General features: G+C 40.9%; 1 protein-coding gene and 1 pseudogene across 1 annotated transcript in view; both read right to left on the minus strand.

The window, feature by feature from the left end:
• ZNF461 (zinc finger protein 461) overlaps window positions 1–12297 on the minus strand; it is a 48077-nt gene extending 35780 nt beyond the window's left edge. Inside the window, 1 exon segment of the mRNA XM_058425776.1 lies at window positions 12135–12297. Within this exon segment, the coding sequence (XP_058281759.1) occupies window positions 12135–12297 (163 nt within the window).
• LOC116479833 (U2 spliceosomal RNA) lies at window positions 5080–5260 on the minus strand (annotated as a pseudogene).
• Window positions 12298–18463: the final 6166 nt, after the last annotated feature.

An 18463-nucleotide genomic window follows, 5' to 3' on the forward strand; every position in this document is an offset into this window, starting at 1 on the left:
GCCGGGCGTGGTGGCGGGCGCCTGTAGTCCCATCTACTCGGAGAGGCTGAGGCAGGAGAATGGCGTGAACCCGGGAGGCGGAGCTTGCAGTGAGCCGAGATTGCGCCACTGCACTCCAGCCTGGGCGACAGAGCGAGACTCCGTCTCAAAAAAAAAAAAAAAAAAAAAATAAAGAACAAATTCAGGGTATTTGCTCTTTGGCTAGCGAGGCTGATGACTTGTGATGACTCCAGCATCACACCATCACCTGGGGAGTGCAGCAAACACTGGACTAAAATGCTGGAGAATCTGGGTCCTGGCTTGGCAGAGCTGATTTTTCAGACCCATGCTGAGATCCATGGGCACACAGCGTAATGGCCAGGACAATTCTGAATGATTCTTGGGCTGCTGGTACAGTGGGTGCTTGGAAAATGGTTTCTCCAAGCTTGATTGGATTTTCTCTGATCCTTATCATTTGGTCAGTGTCTTAGTCTGTTCAGGCTGCTATAACAACTTATCATAAACTGGGTGGTTTATAAACTTGTTTCCCACAGTTCTGGAGGCTGGGGAGTGGAAGATCAAGGTGCTGGCAGATTCATTGTCTAGTGAGGACTCACTTTCTGGTTCATAGAGGGTACCTTTTTGCTGTGTCCTCACACTGGTGGAAGGGGTGAGGGGTCTCTCTGGGGCGTCTTTTATAAGGGCGTGAGTCACAGTCACCTCCCCAAATCCTCACCTCCTAACTACTGTCGACTTGAGGGTCAGGGTTTCAACATGTGAATTTTGAGGGGGCACACTCAGACCAGAGGAGTCAGCTATACTACATTGGGTGGACAGGCTATGTGTGATCCAGGGGAGTTTGAGTAAATGATCTTAGTTAGGAGTTACAGTTACTTGCCTAGAAGTTATAGTTATTCCCATTCTAAATGTAGATAGGTTTGGTAGGGGGAACGATAAAAGAGGAGGGTCTTGGGATTCTAGGAATGACCAACAAGAGTCCACTGCTGGGAAAAATCGGATCATATGCTCCTTGAGGGGAGGCTTTGCTCGTTTTGTTCTTCACTCTTCTCCCAGTGGCACATAGTAGGAGCTTAATAAATGTATCATATTGCCCAAGACTAACAGGAATGGTGGAAAGTGACACCATTAGTTGTGACAACGGCAAAGCTTTAATGTTCTCCAAGGAGACTAGCTTACGGGTTTAAGAATATGCAAAATGGCCCCAACATTAATTTCTACTTTTCTACCGCGCAGGCACTATGGGCTGAAATGGGCCAGGGGTTTGCTTAAGATTACTTGACACATTATTGCTGAGGAATACAAATTCAGAGCCCGGGCTTTGTTTCATACTCCTTGTTAAATACAAAATAAGGAGTTGGATCCTAATTGAAGAGGAAACGCATGTCATAGAGCAGTGGTTATCAGAATTGATTGTGTGTCAGTCTGAGTGTGAAACACAGATGGCTAGGCCCCAACCCCAGAGTTTCTGACCCAGTGGGTTTGGGGTAGGGCTGAGAATGTGCATTTCTAATAAGTTCCCAGGTGATACTGATACAGCTCCTTTCAGACCAAACTTTGAGAGCCAATGGAAAAGAGGAAAACGCACTCATATTGGAATGAGATGAAGCTGGCCTCCTATCTTACTTGCTATGCGATTTTGGTCAGGTCGACTTTGCTTAGCTTCAGCTTTCTCATTTGCAAAATGGTGATGATATCTACCTCATGAGGCTATTGTGCAGGTTAAATGAAGTAAAGTGAGTAACGGTGGCTGGTCCATGGTAGTCACTCACTCCAATGATATAAGATCTTCTTCCCTTACTCCTTTTGTGGGATACTCATACAATGCGGGGCTTGTTTAAGGGTTAACATCTGTGTGAACTGAGCTTCTGCTGTATTAATTTCACATTGCCACTTATATATGTCTTGAGGTTTTTGCTAACTATTATTGAACATTTACTATGTGAATGGCATTGTGTGAAATAATTTTTACATTTTATATAACATCAGATATTATTCCTTTTTAACAGATGAGGATATAACTTGCATATGAGCCTATAGCTAGTAAGTGGCAGAGCTGAGTGTTCAAACCAAGGTCCACTCCACACCAGCACTCTTGACTTCTTTGTTATAATGGTTCCCATGATTCTCTATGAACAGAAAATGTCAGATTATTATGTTTTTTCTTTCCTTTTTTTTTTTTTCTTTGAGATGGAGTTTCACTTTGTTGCCCAGGCTGGAGTGTAGTGGCGTGATCTCAGCTCACTGCAACACCTACCACCTGGGTTTAAACAATTCTAGTGGCTTAGCCTCCCAAGTAGCTAGGATTACAGGTGCCCACCACCATGCCTGGCTGTTGTATTTTTAGTAGAGCCGGGTTTCACCATGTTGCCCAGTCTGGTCTCAAACTCCTGACCTCAGGTGATCTGCCCACCTTGGCCTCCCAAAGTGCTGGGATTATAGATGTGAGCCATGGCACCCAGCCTCATGTCTCTTTCTGTAATTATGGTGCCTGGCCCCAGGTCTCTTTCTGTAATTATGGCGCCTGGCCTCATGTCCCATTCTGTAATTAGTCACTCACATTGAGGAAACTAAGCAATTATCCTGAGAATGTGAACGAAAGGGTATGGGGATTTGTACGTATCTTTAAGTCAAGGACTCTGTCTTATTCATCTCACCATGCTGCCTTGTGTGGAGAGGAGCTCTAGATTTGTGAAATTAACAAATGAATGAAAAGCTCAAATCAAATGACATCCTCACCTGCCTTAATAAGAGAAGAACGATCCCTTGGAAGAGATCCAAGTGGGTGCCTGAAAGTCAAAGACAGAAAAAGAAGACAGCCAAAAAAAAAAAAAAAAAAGAAAAGGCCTTTAACCTTGATCCTATGACTTTTTGGGTTCCCTCTTTCCCATGATTCTTTCCTTAGGGTGGGCTTGCCTGAGCAGTGCTTTCCTTACCCTTTGCAATTGAGCACAAACAGCCTGTTTTGGGAGTTAGATGCATGCCCATCTGAGGCTTTTTTCAAGTGGCCTGTGCCCCTGGAACGTCATCCTTGGCCATTTTGTCTCTTAACACGCATGCCCAAGAAGCTGCTTCTCCCTGGGGTCTGCATTCAGTTAACACTTTTAGTGTTAACAGGTGTGGACCATCAAGAGCTTGTCTCTCCCTGGCTGCCGAATTATCATTTTTAGAGAGGCAATGCGATGATTGCCAAACCATCACCCCACATTTCTAGTGGGTGGGGGGAAGAGCCCTCTCCTGCCTGCTCATGCCTAACTACCTGTAACAGATTCACACTCATGGTTTAATTTACTAGAATACTTTGGAAAAGCAAACCAGGAATCCCTTCTACATCAGGACCCATTGTGAATACTCGCAGGCAAAGGCACATCAGGACCCATTTTGAACACTCACAGGCAAAGTTACTCTCGGATGACCTTGAGCCCTTCCATACTTGAATCTCGTGCCCCCAGGGAAGTAGTCCTTAACCTCTTTTATTTCAGTCAGTTGCTTACCCCATGATCCCTTGCTTCTTCCATAAGAGAGGCCTAGCATTTCTTTTCTTTCAGAAAATAAAATTTCTCTGAGCAAGGAAGGCCACAGGGCTGGCCTGTCAGGAATGGAAGGGTGCAAACAGAAGGCGTAGGTCAGGGCTCTGATTTGGCAATCATCTGGAAGATACATGTCAAATTGCCCACTCCTGCTCACCGGCATTCCTGAGGCAGAGTGACTGCCCCATGAGATTGGCTGAGAATAGCAATAAGGGTGTAGTACAGGCAGGTGGGTTACGAATGCTGACGAGGTGGTGGCTTTATGCTGTTTTTCTTATATGCCCTGTAGGGCTCTGTTTCCTACCTTGGAGCAGACTCACTCTCAATATTTTTGTCCACACAGGTGTTCCAAGGACAAATTTTAGTTATGCCACAAGTATCTGAGAAAATAATGGAAAAAATTTTTCCAAAACCCAGCTATTTCCAATAAGTAACATTTAATCAGTATGTACCAGTTAATTGTACCAGTTAATTACTCTACATGTCTGCTCTGAATGGTGGCATCTGTTAACTTATCTGTTGTTAAATATTATAGCTATAATATTTAATATTCAATAAAAATACATAATGTAATATAGCAAATATATGTTATGTTTAATATATTGTTATATTATTAAATATAATATGTTAAATTTAATATATTGTTATATTATTAAATATAATATGTTTTATTTAATATATTATTACCATAATATATTATGGTAATAGAAGTTATTAAAGCAATTTTATTTCTATACCTTGCAAGATCAGTGGGCCAGTGACATGGCATGATTTCCTCATATTGTGCCTGCATTGTATTGCCTGTTTGATACTGAGCAGGCAAGAATGGGTTGGATGGTGGTTACTCTTGAGCAACTGGACTCAGAAGAATGTCTGATGGTGGGACATACGACACAAAATGCACAAAGGGAAAACCTGTTTGAGCTCAGATTCCAATCAGAACATGACTCTCCTTCCTTGCATTCTTCTCCCATTTTTCTCTCCCCCTCCAGGTCACAGCAGCAATGCAAAGAAGGCAGACACAGAATACTCAACTTATAGAGAAAACCCATTGTCTGGGTAACACGTAAGGCAGGGAGCCAGTATTTCAGGGGATATTGGAGAAAAATTATTTTCTATTGAAATCAGTTGGTAAAGATGATTCTTAAATTGAACTTTGATTGATTGCATTGCACATGAAGAGACTAAGAATACTTTAAAATAATTGAAATAACCTTGATTCAAAGACATACCCGTCTCAGCACAGGCTGGCATAGGAGAAGCACACTGTGTGGCATAGTATCAGATCATCAGAAGCTGGAGGAAGAGAAACTCAGGCCACATCTGCCTCAAACTCTAATGTCATCTTGCTAAGCTGCTTATCTGACCATAACAACAATGCTAACTCCGTGCACTGTGGCACTGAGTACAGCAGAGATGAAATATTGAACATGGTATTCAGACTAACTGGAGTAAGCAGAGTGACATCCTTTTCTCTTTTTAATAGAAGTGAATGCAAAATGGGAATGAGAACCATTGACATGTAAATAAAAAGTAAATACATTTATTTCTCAAAAGCAAGACACATTTCCCTGAGAATACAAGAGAAGAAAATGGCATATCCAAATGTGTACTTTCATACGTAACTATTCACATATATAAGGCAATTAATTGCTCCCAAGTTACAGTCATGTATCACTTAATGATGAGGATATATTCTACACTTGATCTTAGCCAAAAGGCTGAGAAGCAATAATGATGAAGATATATTCTAAGAAATGTGTTGTTAGGTGATTTTGTCATCATGGAAATATCACAGAGTGCACTTACACAAACCTAGATGGTACAGATTACTACACATTCAGGCTATATGGTATAGCCTATTGCTCCTCGGCTACAAACCTGTACAGCAGGTTACCCTACTGAATACTGTAGACAATTGTAACACATTGGTAAATATTTGTGTGTCTAAACATATCTAAGTATAGAAAAGGTACAGTAAAAATATGGTATTATAATCTTACAGGACCGCTGTTGTATTTGGGGTCCGTCACTGAAACATCATTATGTGGCACATGATAGACGTATTTACTTGGGGGTTCTGTCAAATCACATCATGGCTTCAGTCCTTTTTTTTTTTTTTTTTTTTTAGGACAGGGTCTCACTCTGTTGCCCAGGCTGGAGTACAATGGCATAATCATGGTTCTCTGCAGCGTCAGCCTCCCTGGGCTCAGGTGATCCTCTCACCTCAGCCTCCAGAGTACCTGGGACTACAGGTGCATGGCACCACACCCAGCTAATTTTTGTATTTTTTTGTAGAGATGGGATTTCACCATGTTGCCCAGGCTTATGGCTTCAATTCTTGATAGACATTTGGAAGCAAAACACAAAATCATAGTGTGTTAAATATTTTTTCAGTTTAACTCTGCATATGTTAATTGGACAGTTATATATCTGAAATTATAGTAGATGCTGGGATATGAAGATGATTGATAAAAACCACATGTCAAGACCCCTTTTCATGATCAAGGTAGCTTATTAAGTGGTGTGTGTGTATGCTTGTGTTAGTTTGTGTGTGTGAATAGAAATGAGCGGAAGAAAACTTTTTTTTTTAAAGAAAGTATTCAGTTCCCTGATTTTAAAAAGATTAGGAAAAACAGCAGACAATGGCTCATGTCTGTAATCCCACCACTTTGGGAGGCTGAGGTGGGTGGATCACGAAGTCAAGATATTGAGACCATCCTGGCCGACATGGTGAAACCCCATCTCTACTAAAAATACAAAAAAATTAGCTGGGCGTGGTGGCGGGCACCTGTAGTCCCAGCTACTCAGGAGTCTGAGGCAGGAGAATGGCTTGAACACGGGAGGTGGAGGTTACAGTGAGCCAAGATCACGCCACTGCACTCCAGCCTGGTGACCGAGATGATGTCTTTTGCTTTGCAGAAGCTTTTTAGTTTCAGTAGGTCCCATTTATCCATTTTGGTTTTTGTTGCCTTTGTTTTTGGGTTCTTATTCATGAATTTTTTGCCTAAGCCAATGTCCAGAAGAGTTTGTAATGTTATCTTCTAGAATTTTTATGGTTTCAGGTCCTAGATTTAAATCTTTGATCTATCTTGAGTTAATTTTTGTATAAGATGAAGATGGTATCCAGTTTCATTCTTCTACATGTGGCTTGCCCTATTTATTGTATAGGGTGTCCTTTCCCCTATTTATGTTTTTTTATGCTATGCTGAAGATCAACTGGTTGTAAGTATTTGGTTTTATTTCTGAGTTCTCTATTCTGTTCCATTGGTCTACATGCTTATTTTTATACTGGTACCATGCTGTTTTGGTAACTACAGCCAGCCTATAGCTTGGTAGTATAATTTAAAGTTGGGTAATGTGATGCCTCCAGATTCATTATTTTTTCTTAGAATTGCTTTGACTATGTGGGCCCTTTTTTGATTCCATACATATTTTAGGATTGTTTTTTCTAGTTCTATGAAGAATGATGATGGTATTTTGATGGGAATTGCATTGAATTTGTAGATTGCTTTGGGCAGAATAGTCATTTTCACAATACTGATTCTATCCATCCATGAGCATGGGATGTGTTTCCATTTGTTTGTGTAATCTATGATTTCTTTTCAGCAGTGTTTTGCAGTTTTCCTTGTAGAGGTCTTTCACCTCCTTGGTTAAATATATTCCTAGGTATTTTATTTTTTTATATTTGTTGTAAAAGGGATTAAGTTCTTGATTTGATTCTCAGCTTGGTCATTGTTGATGTTTAGCAGTGCTACTGGTTTGTGTACCTTGATTTTGTAACCTGAGACTTTACTGAATTCATTTATCAGATCTAGGGGCTTTTTGGATTAGTCTATAGGGCTTTCCAGGTATGTGGTTATATCATTGCTGAACAGTGACAGTTTGAATTTCTTTTTTTCCAATTTGGATGCCCTTCATTTATTTCTGGTGTGATTGCTCTTTCTAGGATTTCCAGTACTATGTCGAATAGAAGTGGTGAAAGTGGGTATCCTTGTCTTGTTCTAGTTGTTACGGGGAATGCTTTAAACTTTTCCCCATTCGGTATGATATTGGCTGTGGGTATGTCACATATGGCAGGGGTCCCCAACCCCCAGGCAGCAGACCATACTGGTCCATGGCCTGTTAGTAACTGGGCCTCGCGGCAGGAGGTGAGTGGCTGGTGAGCAGGCATTACCACCTAAGCTCCGCCTCCTGTCAGATCAGTGGCAGCATTAGATTCTCATAGGAGCACGAACCGTATTGTGAACTGCGCATGTGAGGGATCTAGGCTGTGCAATCCTTATGAGAATCTAACTAATGCCCAGTGATCTGAGGTGGAACAGTTTCATCCTGAAACTCCCACCCCACCGCGCAGTCTCCCACAAAACCAGTCCCTAGTGCCAAAAAGGTTGGGGACTGCTGATATATAGCTTTTATTACTTTGAGGTAAGTCCTTTCTATGCCTATTTTGTTGAGGATTTTTTGTTTTTAATCATAAAGCAATGCTGGATTTTATCAAATGCTTTTTCTGTGTCTATTTTTGTTCATAATTCTGTTTATGTGATGTATCACATTTATTGACTTGCTTGTGTTAAACCATTCCTGCATCCCTGAGATGAAACCTACTTGATCATGATATATCATCTTTTTGACGTGTGCTGCTGGATTCAGTTAGCTAGTATTTTGCTGAGGATTTTTGCGTCTATATTCATCAGGGATATTGGCCTATAGTTTTCTTTATTTGTTATATCCTTTCCTGGTTTTGGTATTAGGGTGATACTGGCTTCATAGAATGATTAGGGAGGAGTCCTTCTTTTTCTGTCTTTTGGAATAGTTTCAGTAGATTAATTAAGAACTTAATTAATTAAGAACTTAATTTCAAAGAAGTACCAGTTCTTCTTTGAGTGTCTTGTAGAATTCAGATGTGAATCCATCTGATCCTGGACTTTTTTGTTGTTGGCAATTTTAAAATTATTGATTCTATCTTGCTGTTTGATATTGGTCCATTCAGGTTTCTATTTCTCCCTGATTTCATCTAGGAAGGTTGTATATTTCCAGGATTTCTCCATTTCCTCTGGATTTTCTAGTTTATGTGTATAAAAGTGTTTTTAGTACACTTGAATGATCTTTTGTATTTCTGTGGTGTCAATTGCAATCTTTCCAGTTTTATTTCTAATTGAGCTTCCTTGGATTTTCTCTCTTCCTTTCTTGATTAATCTTGCTAATGGTCTATCAATTTTGTTGGTCTTTTCAAAGAACCAGCTTTTTGTTTTATTCATCTTTTGTATCTTTTTTTGGTTTGTTTTAGTTTCATTTAGTTTTGTTCTGATCTTTGTTCTTTCTTTTCTTCTGCTGTGTTTGGGTTTAGTTTGTTTTTGTTTCTCTAGTTCCTTGAGATGTGACATTAGGTTGTCAATTTGTGCTCTTTCAGACTTTTTGATGTAGGTATTTAACGCCATGAACTTTCCTCTTAGCACTGCTTTTGGTATCTCAGAGGTTTTGATAAGTTGTATCAGTATTATTCATTTCAAAGAATTTTTAAATTTCCATCTTGATTTCATTGTTGACCCAAAAATCATTCAAGAGCAGATTATTTAATTTCCATGTATTTTTATAATTTTGAGGGTTCGTTTTGGAGTTGACTCCCAGTTTTATTCCACTGTTGTGTCTGAGAAGATACTTGATATGATTTTGATATTTTTAAATTTATTGAGACTTGTTTTGTGGCCTATCACATGATCTATCTTGGAGAGTGTTCCATGTGCTGACAAGAAGCACATGAGAATGTACATTCTACAGTTGCTGGGAAGAGTGTTCTGTAAATATCTGTTAAGTCCATTTGTTCTAGGGTATAGTTTAAGTCTATTGTTTCTTTGTTGACTTTCTGTCTTGACCTGTCTAGCACTGTCAGTGGAGAATTGAAGTCCTCCACTATTATTGTGTTGCAGTCTATCTCATTTCTTAAGTCTAGCAGTAATTGTTTTGTAAATCTGGGAGCTCCAGTGTTAGGTGCATATATATTTAGTATTGTGATATTTTCCTGTTGGGCTAACCCTTTTATCATGATATAATGTCCTTCTTGATCTTTTTTGACTCTTGTTTTCTGAAAGTCTGTTTTGTCTGATTCAAGAATAGCTACTTCTGCTTGCTTTCGGCTTCTGTTTATGTGGAATATCTTTTTCCACCCCTTTACCTTAAGTTTATGTGAGTCCTTATGTGTTAGGTGAGTCTCTTGAAAACAGCGGATACTTGGTTGGTGGATTTTTTTTTTTTTTTTTTAACCATTCTGCCATTCGGTATCTTTTCAGTGGAGCATTTAGGCCATTTACATTCAATGTTAGTATTGAGATATGAGGTACCATTCTATTCATCATGCTAGTTCTTGCCTTAATACCTTGTTTTTTTCACTGTGTTATTGTTTTATGTGAGATTAATGCTTTAAGGAGGTTCTATTTTGGTGCATATCAAGCTTTTGTTTCAAGATTTAGAATTCCTTTTAGTATTTCTTATAGTACTGGTTTGGTAGTGGCAAATTCCCTCAGCATTTGTTTGTCTAAAAATGACTTTATCTTTCCTTCATTTCTGAAGCTTAGTTTTGATGAATACAAAATTCATGGCTGACAATTATTTTGCTTAAGGAGGCTAAAGATAGGATTCCAATCCCTTCTGGCTGGTAAGGTTTCTGCTGAGAAATCTGTTAGTTTGATAGGATTTTCTTTATAGGCTACCTGATGCTTTTGTCTCACAACTCTTAAAATTCTTTCTTTCACGTTGACTTTAGATAGCCTGATGACTATGTGCCTTGGTGATGATCTTTTTGCAATGAATTTCCCAGATGTTTTTGAGCTTCTCATATTTGGATATCTAGCAAGGCCAGGGGAAGTTTTCTTCAATTATTTCCTCAAATAAGTTTTCTGAACTTTTAGACTTCTCTTCTTCCTCCAGAACACCAGCTATTTTTAGTTTTGGCCATTTTACAGAATCTCATATTCTTGGAGACTTTGTTCATTTCTTTTGATTATCTCTTCATTATCTTTGTCTGTCTGGATTAATTAGAAAGCCTTGTCTTTGAGTTCTGAAATTCTTTCTTCTACTTGTTCTAGTCTGTTGTTGAAATGTTCCACTGCGTTTTGTATTTTCCTAATGTATCTTTCATTTTCAGAGGTTCTGATTGGTTTTTCTTTATGATAGCTATCTCTCTGGAAAATTGTTCATTCATATCCTGAACTCTTTTTCCATTCTTTATGTTGGTTTTCATCTTTCTCTGGTATCTCCTTGAGTAGCTTAATAATCAACCTTCTGAATTCCTTATCTGGTATTTAAAGATTCCATCTTGGTTTGCATCAATTGCTGGGAAGCTAGTGTGATCTTTTAGGAGTGTTACAGAACCCTGTTTTGTCATATTACCAGAATTACTTTTCTGGTTCCTTCTTATTTGGGTAGACTATTTCTTCAAATTATTCTTGAATTTAATTTTGATTTGACTGTGTGTGTGTGTGTTGTGTGTGTGTGTGTGTGTGTGTGTTTGATGGAGTCTCACCCTGTTGCTCAGGCTGGAGTGAAATGGCATGATCTCGGCTCACTGCAACATCCATTCGAGGCTGACCTCAGCCTCCCAAATGCTGGGATTACAGGTGTCAGCCACCACACCCGGCTGACTGCAGTTTTTTTTTTTTTTAATTTCTTTTTTTCCCTCTGAATGATATGACTTTAATGTTTATAGTTTATTATAGCCTAATTTGATTCTTGGTGCTTTTAGGGGTGAAGACTCTCTCTCTATGAGTTCCTTAGTCATAGAGAGTCTTTGTGCTCTGGCTATTCCAGATGCTAGTTATAATATTTATGTACTTGGTGTGTGGGCAAGTTTACTATCTCCTATGGGGTTGGAATAACAAGGATCTCTTGAAGCTTATTTTATTCTCTTATGGTGTACACTTTTTTTTTTTTGAGACGGAGTCTCGCTCTGTCACCTAGGCTGGAGTGCAGTGGCGTGATCTCAGCTCACTACAAGCTCCTCCTCCTGTGTTCACGCCATTCTCCTGCCTCAGCCTCCTGAGTAGCTGGGACTACAGGCTCCTGCCACCACGCCTGGCTAATTTTTTTGTGTTTTTAGTAGAGACGGGGTTTCACCATGTTAGCCCCAGGATAGTCTTGATCTCTTGACCTCGTGATCCGCCTGCCTTGGCCTCCCAAAGTGCTGGGATTACAGGCGTGAACCACTGCACCCGCCCATTGTGTACACTTCTTTTGTTTATTTAATTTTCCTCCACTATTTTATTTTGTGAGTTGATGACTTAGGCTTCAGGCAAGGGGGAGAGATATTCCTGGGTAGGCACTAGTTGTAGCTAAAGCAGGTGGGTAGATGTAATACCTAACGGTGGGAAGAAGTTCCAGTCTTGATGAAGTTGGCTAGGGTAGATCCCAATTTGATGTGCTGAGGTTTTATCAGAGTGACGGGTGGGAGCTACCTCATCTCCCCTGCTAGGCCAGCAGGAAAGCTATCCACTTTCCAGCCTCACTCCTGTCCCAGTGTTCCAGCTATTCAGATCAGACAAGCACCTCTTTTCACTGTAAAAATGTTTATATTCCAAGTAGAGAGGAGTTGTGACTGCCTTTCATGCAAACCTGAATCTGGGGAGTGCTCCTCCTGTGGAGATGCTGTCACCTGAATTGTTCTAGGAAGGCCATCTATAGGTGCATACATGCTGCATTCCTGTGGGAGAAGCCCCAGCTGTGTCTGCAGTAGTGTACTGGAGGGGACAAGGACCCCTTCTCCAAGACGCTTCATGATCACAGAGGCTGCCTGCCTGTTGGGGTAGAAGTGTAGACTTTCCCTGCTGTGCCCAGCACCGCAATTGTGTCTCTGCTGTAAGAAACTCCTCACTAGCAGAAAGATCTGGGACTCAAGGTCTGCTGTTCAGAATTTTTTTGTCCCACAGGGTGTTCCCTTGATGTGGTGATCTCCCTCTTCCCCTAGGAATGGGACTTTATGAGAGCCAGACTACAGTGATTGTTATTGTTCTTCTAGGTCTAGCCACCCAGTGGGGCTACTGACTCTGGGCTAGTGTCTGCAAGTGATCCAGTGATGTGACCTGACTTCAGGTCTCTCAGCAGTAGATAGCAGCACAAGCCCTGATGGTGGTGACAGGGGAGTGATGCAGACTCTGTGAGATTCCTTGGTTTTAGATAGGCTTAATGTGATGGCTTTCTTGTATGCTGGTTATAATTTTAGTGAACTTCTTATGTGGACAGACTTAGGCCCTCTGGTAATAGCTGAGGTCATGCAGTTGATTTCTCCTTACTGGGTACAGTGTTATTCTACTTAGAGGTGCCATAATGGACTGTGTCAGTTGGCTCCAGCCAAGAGGTGGCACTTGCAGAAGAGCACCAGCCACAGTAGTAGCAGTGGGATTTGAGCTTGCCCTAAGTTTTCTGGGGGAAGTATTCTGATTTCTCAGGCAATGAGCAGGGCTATAAAGCTCCAAAAAGTTTATGTCGTTTGTGTTAAGCTACCAGGGCAGGTGGAGGGGCACAACCAGGTGGGAGCAGGGTTAGATGGATCTGAGGGTCTAAGCTCTGACTCTCCTTCAGAAGGGCCCTTCCTGTGAGGGTTTGTGGGGTGATTTCAGGCTGCAGGGGTAGTGTTCCAGAGGGGAATAGAACTGCCCCTGCTGCACAGAAGAGTTTGCAAAGGGAGTGGGGAGTAGCCAGTGGCAGTAAGCCTCACCCAGCTCCCACACAGTTGGTGAGGCCAATCTAATTCCCACAGTGCTCCACTAACAGCAGCAGGTTTAGATTCAGGTAGTCTGCACACAGAGCTGAGACCTGCCCCAGGCCATCAGCTTCCCCACAGAGATAGCAACCTCAGCTTTCAGGCTACGCTCCTTCCCGCCTGCCCACAAGGCCAGTGCCCAGCTCCTGTGTTCACTTGTGTCTGCAGTGCACTTCCAGCTCCCTGCCACTTTCCCCTGCCACTGTTCTGGTCAAAGGAGTTCTTCCCCACTTGAGATCATACCACAAAATTTAGTTGGGAGCTTCTTTCACCCTGTGACCCCTCCCTGAGCTTGTTGGCTGACTTCTCCAACGGCCCCTATAAGATATAGTCAGGAATGTCTTTCCTTGGTTCATGCTGGAAACTGGGAATGCCTACAAGTCACTTTCTGCTGCTGCTTCCATTTTTATAGTTCATATTGCTCTGTAAATCCATTCCAGTTCAGGTAGGGTTAAGGCCTTCTCTCATGGTCTGGATTTTCAGATTCCTTGGTAGGGATGTGTACTCTGGAGGCTGACTCTCTCCCTCTCACACTCAGGACTTACAGTTTTTCACCAGTCTCATGGAGTAGGCTGCAGCCTGCCACTTTTTTCAAAGAATCTGTGGATTCTTTAGGTTTTTCTGTTAAGTTCCTGCATTGGTTCTTGGGGAAAAGAAAAATCATAGTGTGAAACTCTACACACTATTCTGTCCTTCCAGGTGGGAGAGGCATGCTAATACTGCCTCTAGTCTGCCACCTTGGGAAAAAAAATCCATTTTGGATTAAAAAAAAACTTTTTAAAGGAAAGAGAATGAAATTTACTAAATCCTAGAAAAGAACGAACTTGAAAAAGAGGAAGAGGAAAGAAGGAAACACTAGAAATCATATATATCTGAGAAGTACAAACTAAATGATGAGAAATTAGATGAGAAAATTGGGACATTCCCTTGATTCAGTGAGGAATAGCCATGACCACCAAGGTGAGACCATCAGCTATCATATTTGCAGTTGTTTTCTGTGTCATTTCAGCCCTATAGTTATAAAAAATACTTGAGTGATTTGGGGGTAAACTGAGTCAATAGAAAGCTATCCTCTTAGTCTGACTGTTGCTTTACATCCAAGTCCCTGTCAGCTATTTAGGGTCGCATGAGAATCCCAGGCCTTAAAATTCAAGTTTCAGCTAGTTTGCCTCCACAAGGCTTGGGAGACAAACCAAAGCCTTTGGGGAGTGTGTGTGTGTGTGTGTGTCTCTGTGTGTACCAGTACACATTGTACAATATTTCTCTGTGATGATTTGGGTGAAAATCTCATGCATATTTGCCAATAGTTGTGGTCCCATCACTCCTTGTTGGATATGGAGCATTGTTATATGATCTTGTCCACAGCCTTTGGTGGGTCAGATTATGAAATCATAACTCTTCAAAGAAAATCTTTGAGGGCAGGATGTAAAGAAGTCCACTGGAAATTACTAGGAAATATGAGGAGCTCTGAGTTCTGTTCTTAATTTTTCCAAAGCCTCACCCTATGACTAGAACAAGAGACTTCAGTGTTTGCTGGTGAACAATCTATCAGTTTGGACACTTAAAAATTTCTATGGAGTGAAAAGAAGTGGTCACATTTACGCATGTCACCACCAGTAGCAAAGTAGGTCCTGAGTCCTATGGCAGCTTCTTCCTGACCTAAACCCCATTTGAGGACATCTGGGAACCCAGATACCCTAATTTCTTTCATTCATTCAGCAGCATTACTGGATTTCAGTCCCCATGGGAGCTTCAGGAATGGCTGGGAATAGCCATTTTCTCCACTTCAAGCAGTGAAGAAAATGTGCTCCTTGCTATAGGCAGGAACAGCAGAAGTCTTAAAAGGTTTTAGATCTCAGTTCTCAGCACATGTGTACTTCACAGAGCACTGTTTACTTCACAGCAGGTGATCAAGTAATGTTAAAGTTGAAAGAGGATCTGACTCTCAGGGTGCACAAAGGTTTGACAATTTTCTTTAGACATTATTAGATTCTCTCTAGTGTATATGCTTTTTTTAAAAAAAAAAACAACAAAAAACAATCCTGGAATTCTTAGAATCCCAGAATTCTGGGAAACAAACAGAAAATTATCAGGTTGGAGTGATTCTGCTTCATAGCTCTCCATAGATAATTTAAAAGTGCATGGCTCTGTGGTTGGTCAAGCCACAGATGAGTTCCTTAGAGACCAGTGGGGAATGCATATTTAAGGCATGATGGTGATCAGGCCTGTTCTAAAGTGAGTTATGGTGCTAAACACTGCACCACAAGCACACATGATGGAAGTCTATCTTTGAGCTTAGAGTTAGTCCACCCTCCCTTCATATGGTGAGCTCTAAACTGCTTTGCAGTGAAGAAAACATTCTTAATAAAGAACCCCACATGAGGAAGGGATGCCCACGGTGCCCTCAGAGAAGTCTGCTGTGACTCCAGAGGCTGTTAACATGCCTGGTTGCACCCTCTTGGAGACCATGTCCTTTTCTCCAGAGCACAGACCTTGCTGTGCATGGAAACAATTACCCATGTCTTCCTAGGCTTCATCAGTGCCGGGATTGGGTGTATTTTTATTCACTACTGAGTCCCTAGCACCTAGTATAATGTCTGGCACAAAGTCAACACTAAGCACATAAATGAACCAGAGCTTTCATGAATGAACATGCGCTATCATTCTAGATGTAAGAGTCATAGTATCAAGGTGTCACTCAGAATACCTGCTGCTATTAGCTCTGTTGAGTTGCAATTCTGCTCACTCCTTCCACTATTAAAAGAAAACTAAAGGAGGTATATGTATTTATGTATGCGTGTGTACACACATTTGTATTATATATACATATATGTATATGAGGCATATATACACACATTCATATATTCATACATTCATATTCATATTCATTCATATATGTGTGCATACATCTACATACATACCTATATATGTGTATATATGGCAAAGTCATAAAAGCAAACAGCAAATTGAGACAAATACATGCAGTAAATATGAAAATATATAATATCCTTATTGTATCATGGGGAATATCAGCTAAGTAAAATGGAAAGAGAAAGAAAATTTGCTATTTCAAAGTTAATAGTAGCCTCTTTGTATATAATATGGCTGCGCATTGGGATTATCTTGGAAGATTTAAAACATTCTGATGCCTGGATCTGACCGGAAGGTTCTGATTTAATTGGTATGGGGCATGGCCTGGACACTGAGTTTTCAAGATCTCTCCAGGTGTATTAGTCTGCTCAGGCTGCCATAACAAAATGCCACTGTGTGGATTAAACAACGGAAACTTATTTTCTCACAGTTCTGGAGGATAAAAGTCTAAGACCAAGGTGCTGGCAGGGTTGCTTTCTGGTGAGGACTCTTTTTCTTAGCTTGCAGGTGGTTGTCTCTGTGTTGTGTCCTCACATGGTCTTTCTTCTGTGTGAATGGAGAGAGAGTTCTGGTGTCTCTTCCTCTTCTCATAAGGACTCTAGTTCTGTTGGATCAGGGCTCCTCCCTTATGACCTCATTTAACCTTAATTACTTCTTTAAAGACATTATTTCCAAATGCAGTCACACTGGGTGTTAGGGCTTCAACATATGAATTTTGGGAGGACACAATTCAGTCCGTAACACCAATGTGGAGCTAAGGCAGCAAAGCATTGGTCTAGGGGCAGACAGCAAATCATTTTGAGGAGATTCTGTGACTTCTGTGAGAAACCACTCTGAATCTAAGGCAACTTGTTATCTCTTGCCCTAGAAATGCCTCAGGGAAGGAGGACCTTTCCTTGTGATTTGACAGAAGATCACTGTGGAGAGGGAATGAGGGTCCTTTCATGAGGAATGGGATCAAGATTTGGACCCCTATTTTTTTGACAGACAACCTTCTAGCAGATTGAGATGATCTCAATGAAGGTCACTAGCAAGAAAAGATCCTAAATGATCCCAAGAAGAATCTTTCGTGAGAGAAGAGGGAGTCTGGTAATCTGGGCCCAATGTGAGGCCATGTTTATAGCAGCAATTATAAAAACAGTGGCTGATTGCCCCAGGACTCTTTTACCTGAAGTAATTTTGTTGGTCTGGCTCAATGTATTTGGCTTCAAAGTAGGTGACATTCAGTGATGGATAGTCCCACCAGGGTGTCATGGGTGGGAGAACATTGGTTCTCTAATGGAAAGATGAATAGTAGTTTGGCAACAAACAGTAGATGTGCATCCTTCCTCCAGCTCAGGTATGAACTCCTTGAGGGCAATGACTGTGCTTGGCTGCACAGTTTCAACATTCTTTGAAGATATTGAGTGTAATTAATGATCAGTTCACTGCAATCTTCTCAGCTGAGGCTTGGCCTTAGACTCTCAGTTTCCCTGCCTCCAAATTATTTTCTTGGACTTGTGAGTGATAAGTCATTGGAATGGAAGAAAGTCTTTATACACAAGTACCTTCTATGTTCTGAAAGAGAAAGGTAAGAGGTGCCTCAGCCTTGGTGTTAAGCCTGTGAGACCCTTTGAGCCACGGGGGCAGAGGCTGCTGACACTCACCCTGGAAGACAGAATTTAATCCAGGTCTCAGCCATCCTTGAAGTCTTTTGCATGCTCTTAGTGAGTCTGTGTGAGCATCACTTCAGATGTGGTGAGAAGCTTACATGGAAACTATTACATCAAAACATTTCATTTAGTTGGGGGACTGTTTGGAAAAATCCTCTTTTTTTTTGAAGGAACAAAGAGAAGTTGATGAAAAGATTTGAGGTTATAATGACCAAAGTCTCCACTGCCTTCCTTCCCTCCCCTCCCCTTCTTCCAAAATGAGAGAAAAGAAATAAAGCTAGAGAAATATCTTGAATATAATAAGTCTGGCAGGCCAGGCTTTTAGTGAGGATAGTGTGTCCTTGTAATACCTTTTAATTATAGCTGTATAATTATAAATAGGAAAGAAATTAAAAGATGAAAATGTGGTTTGTAATGAAATTACCATAAATACCATGGAAAACTTTAAAGTCGTCATGCAAATTCATAATACAAAAACATGAATGTGGAAGTTAATTTCTTCTAAAACTAGAAATTAAAATTTTGTGGACTCGTGGTCTTCCTTGTTAGCTTGGCATTTCCTCCTGAGTACACATAAGCACTGTTAGTTATGCAGACATAAACAGACCTTTAAAGAGTTAGTGTCCTGTTTGGCAACCCTTATGTTCTCCAGGCCACTT

Source organism: Hylobates moloch, unplaced genomic scaffold (genome assembly GCF_009828535.3).
Source record: "Hylobates moloch isolate HMO894 unplaced genomic scaffold, HMol_V3 SCAFFOLD_12, whole genome shotgun sequence".
In the NCBI taxonomy this organism is placed as follows: domain Eukaryota; kingdom Metazoa; phylum Chordata; class Mammalia; order Primates; family Hylobatidae; genus Hylobates; species Hylobates moloch.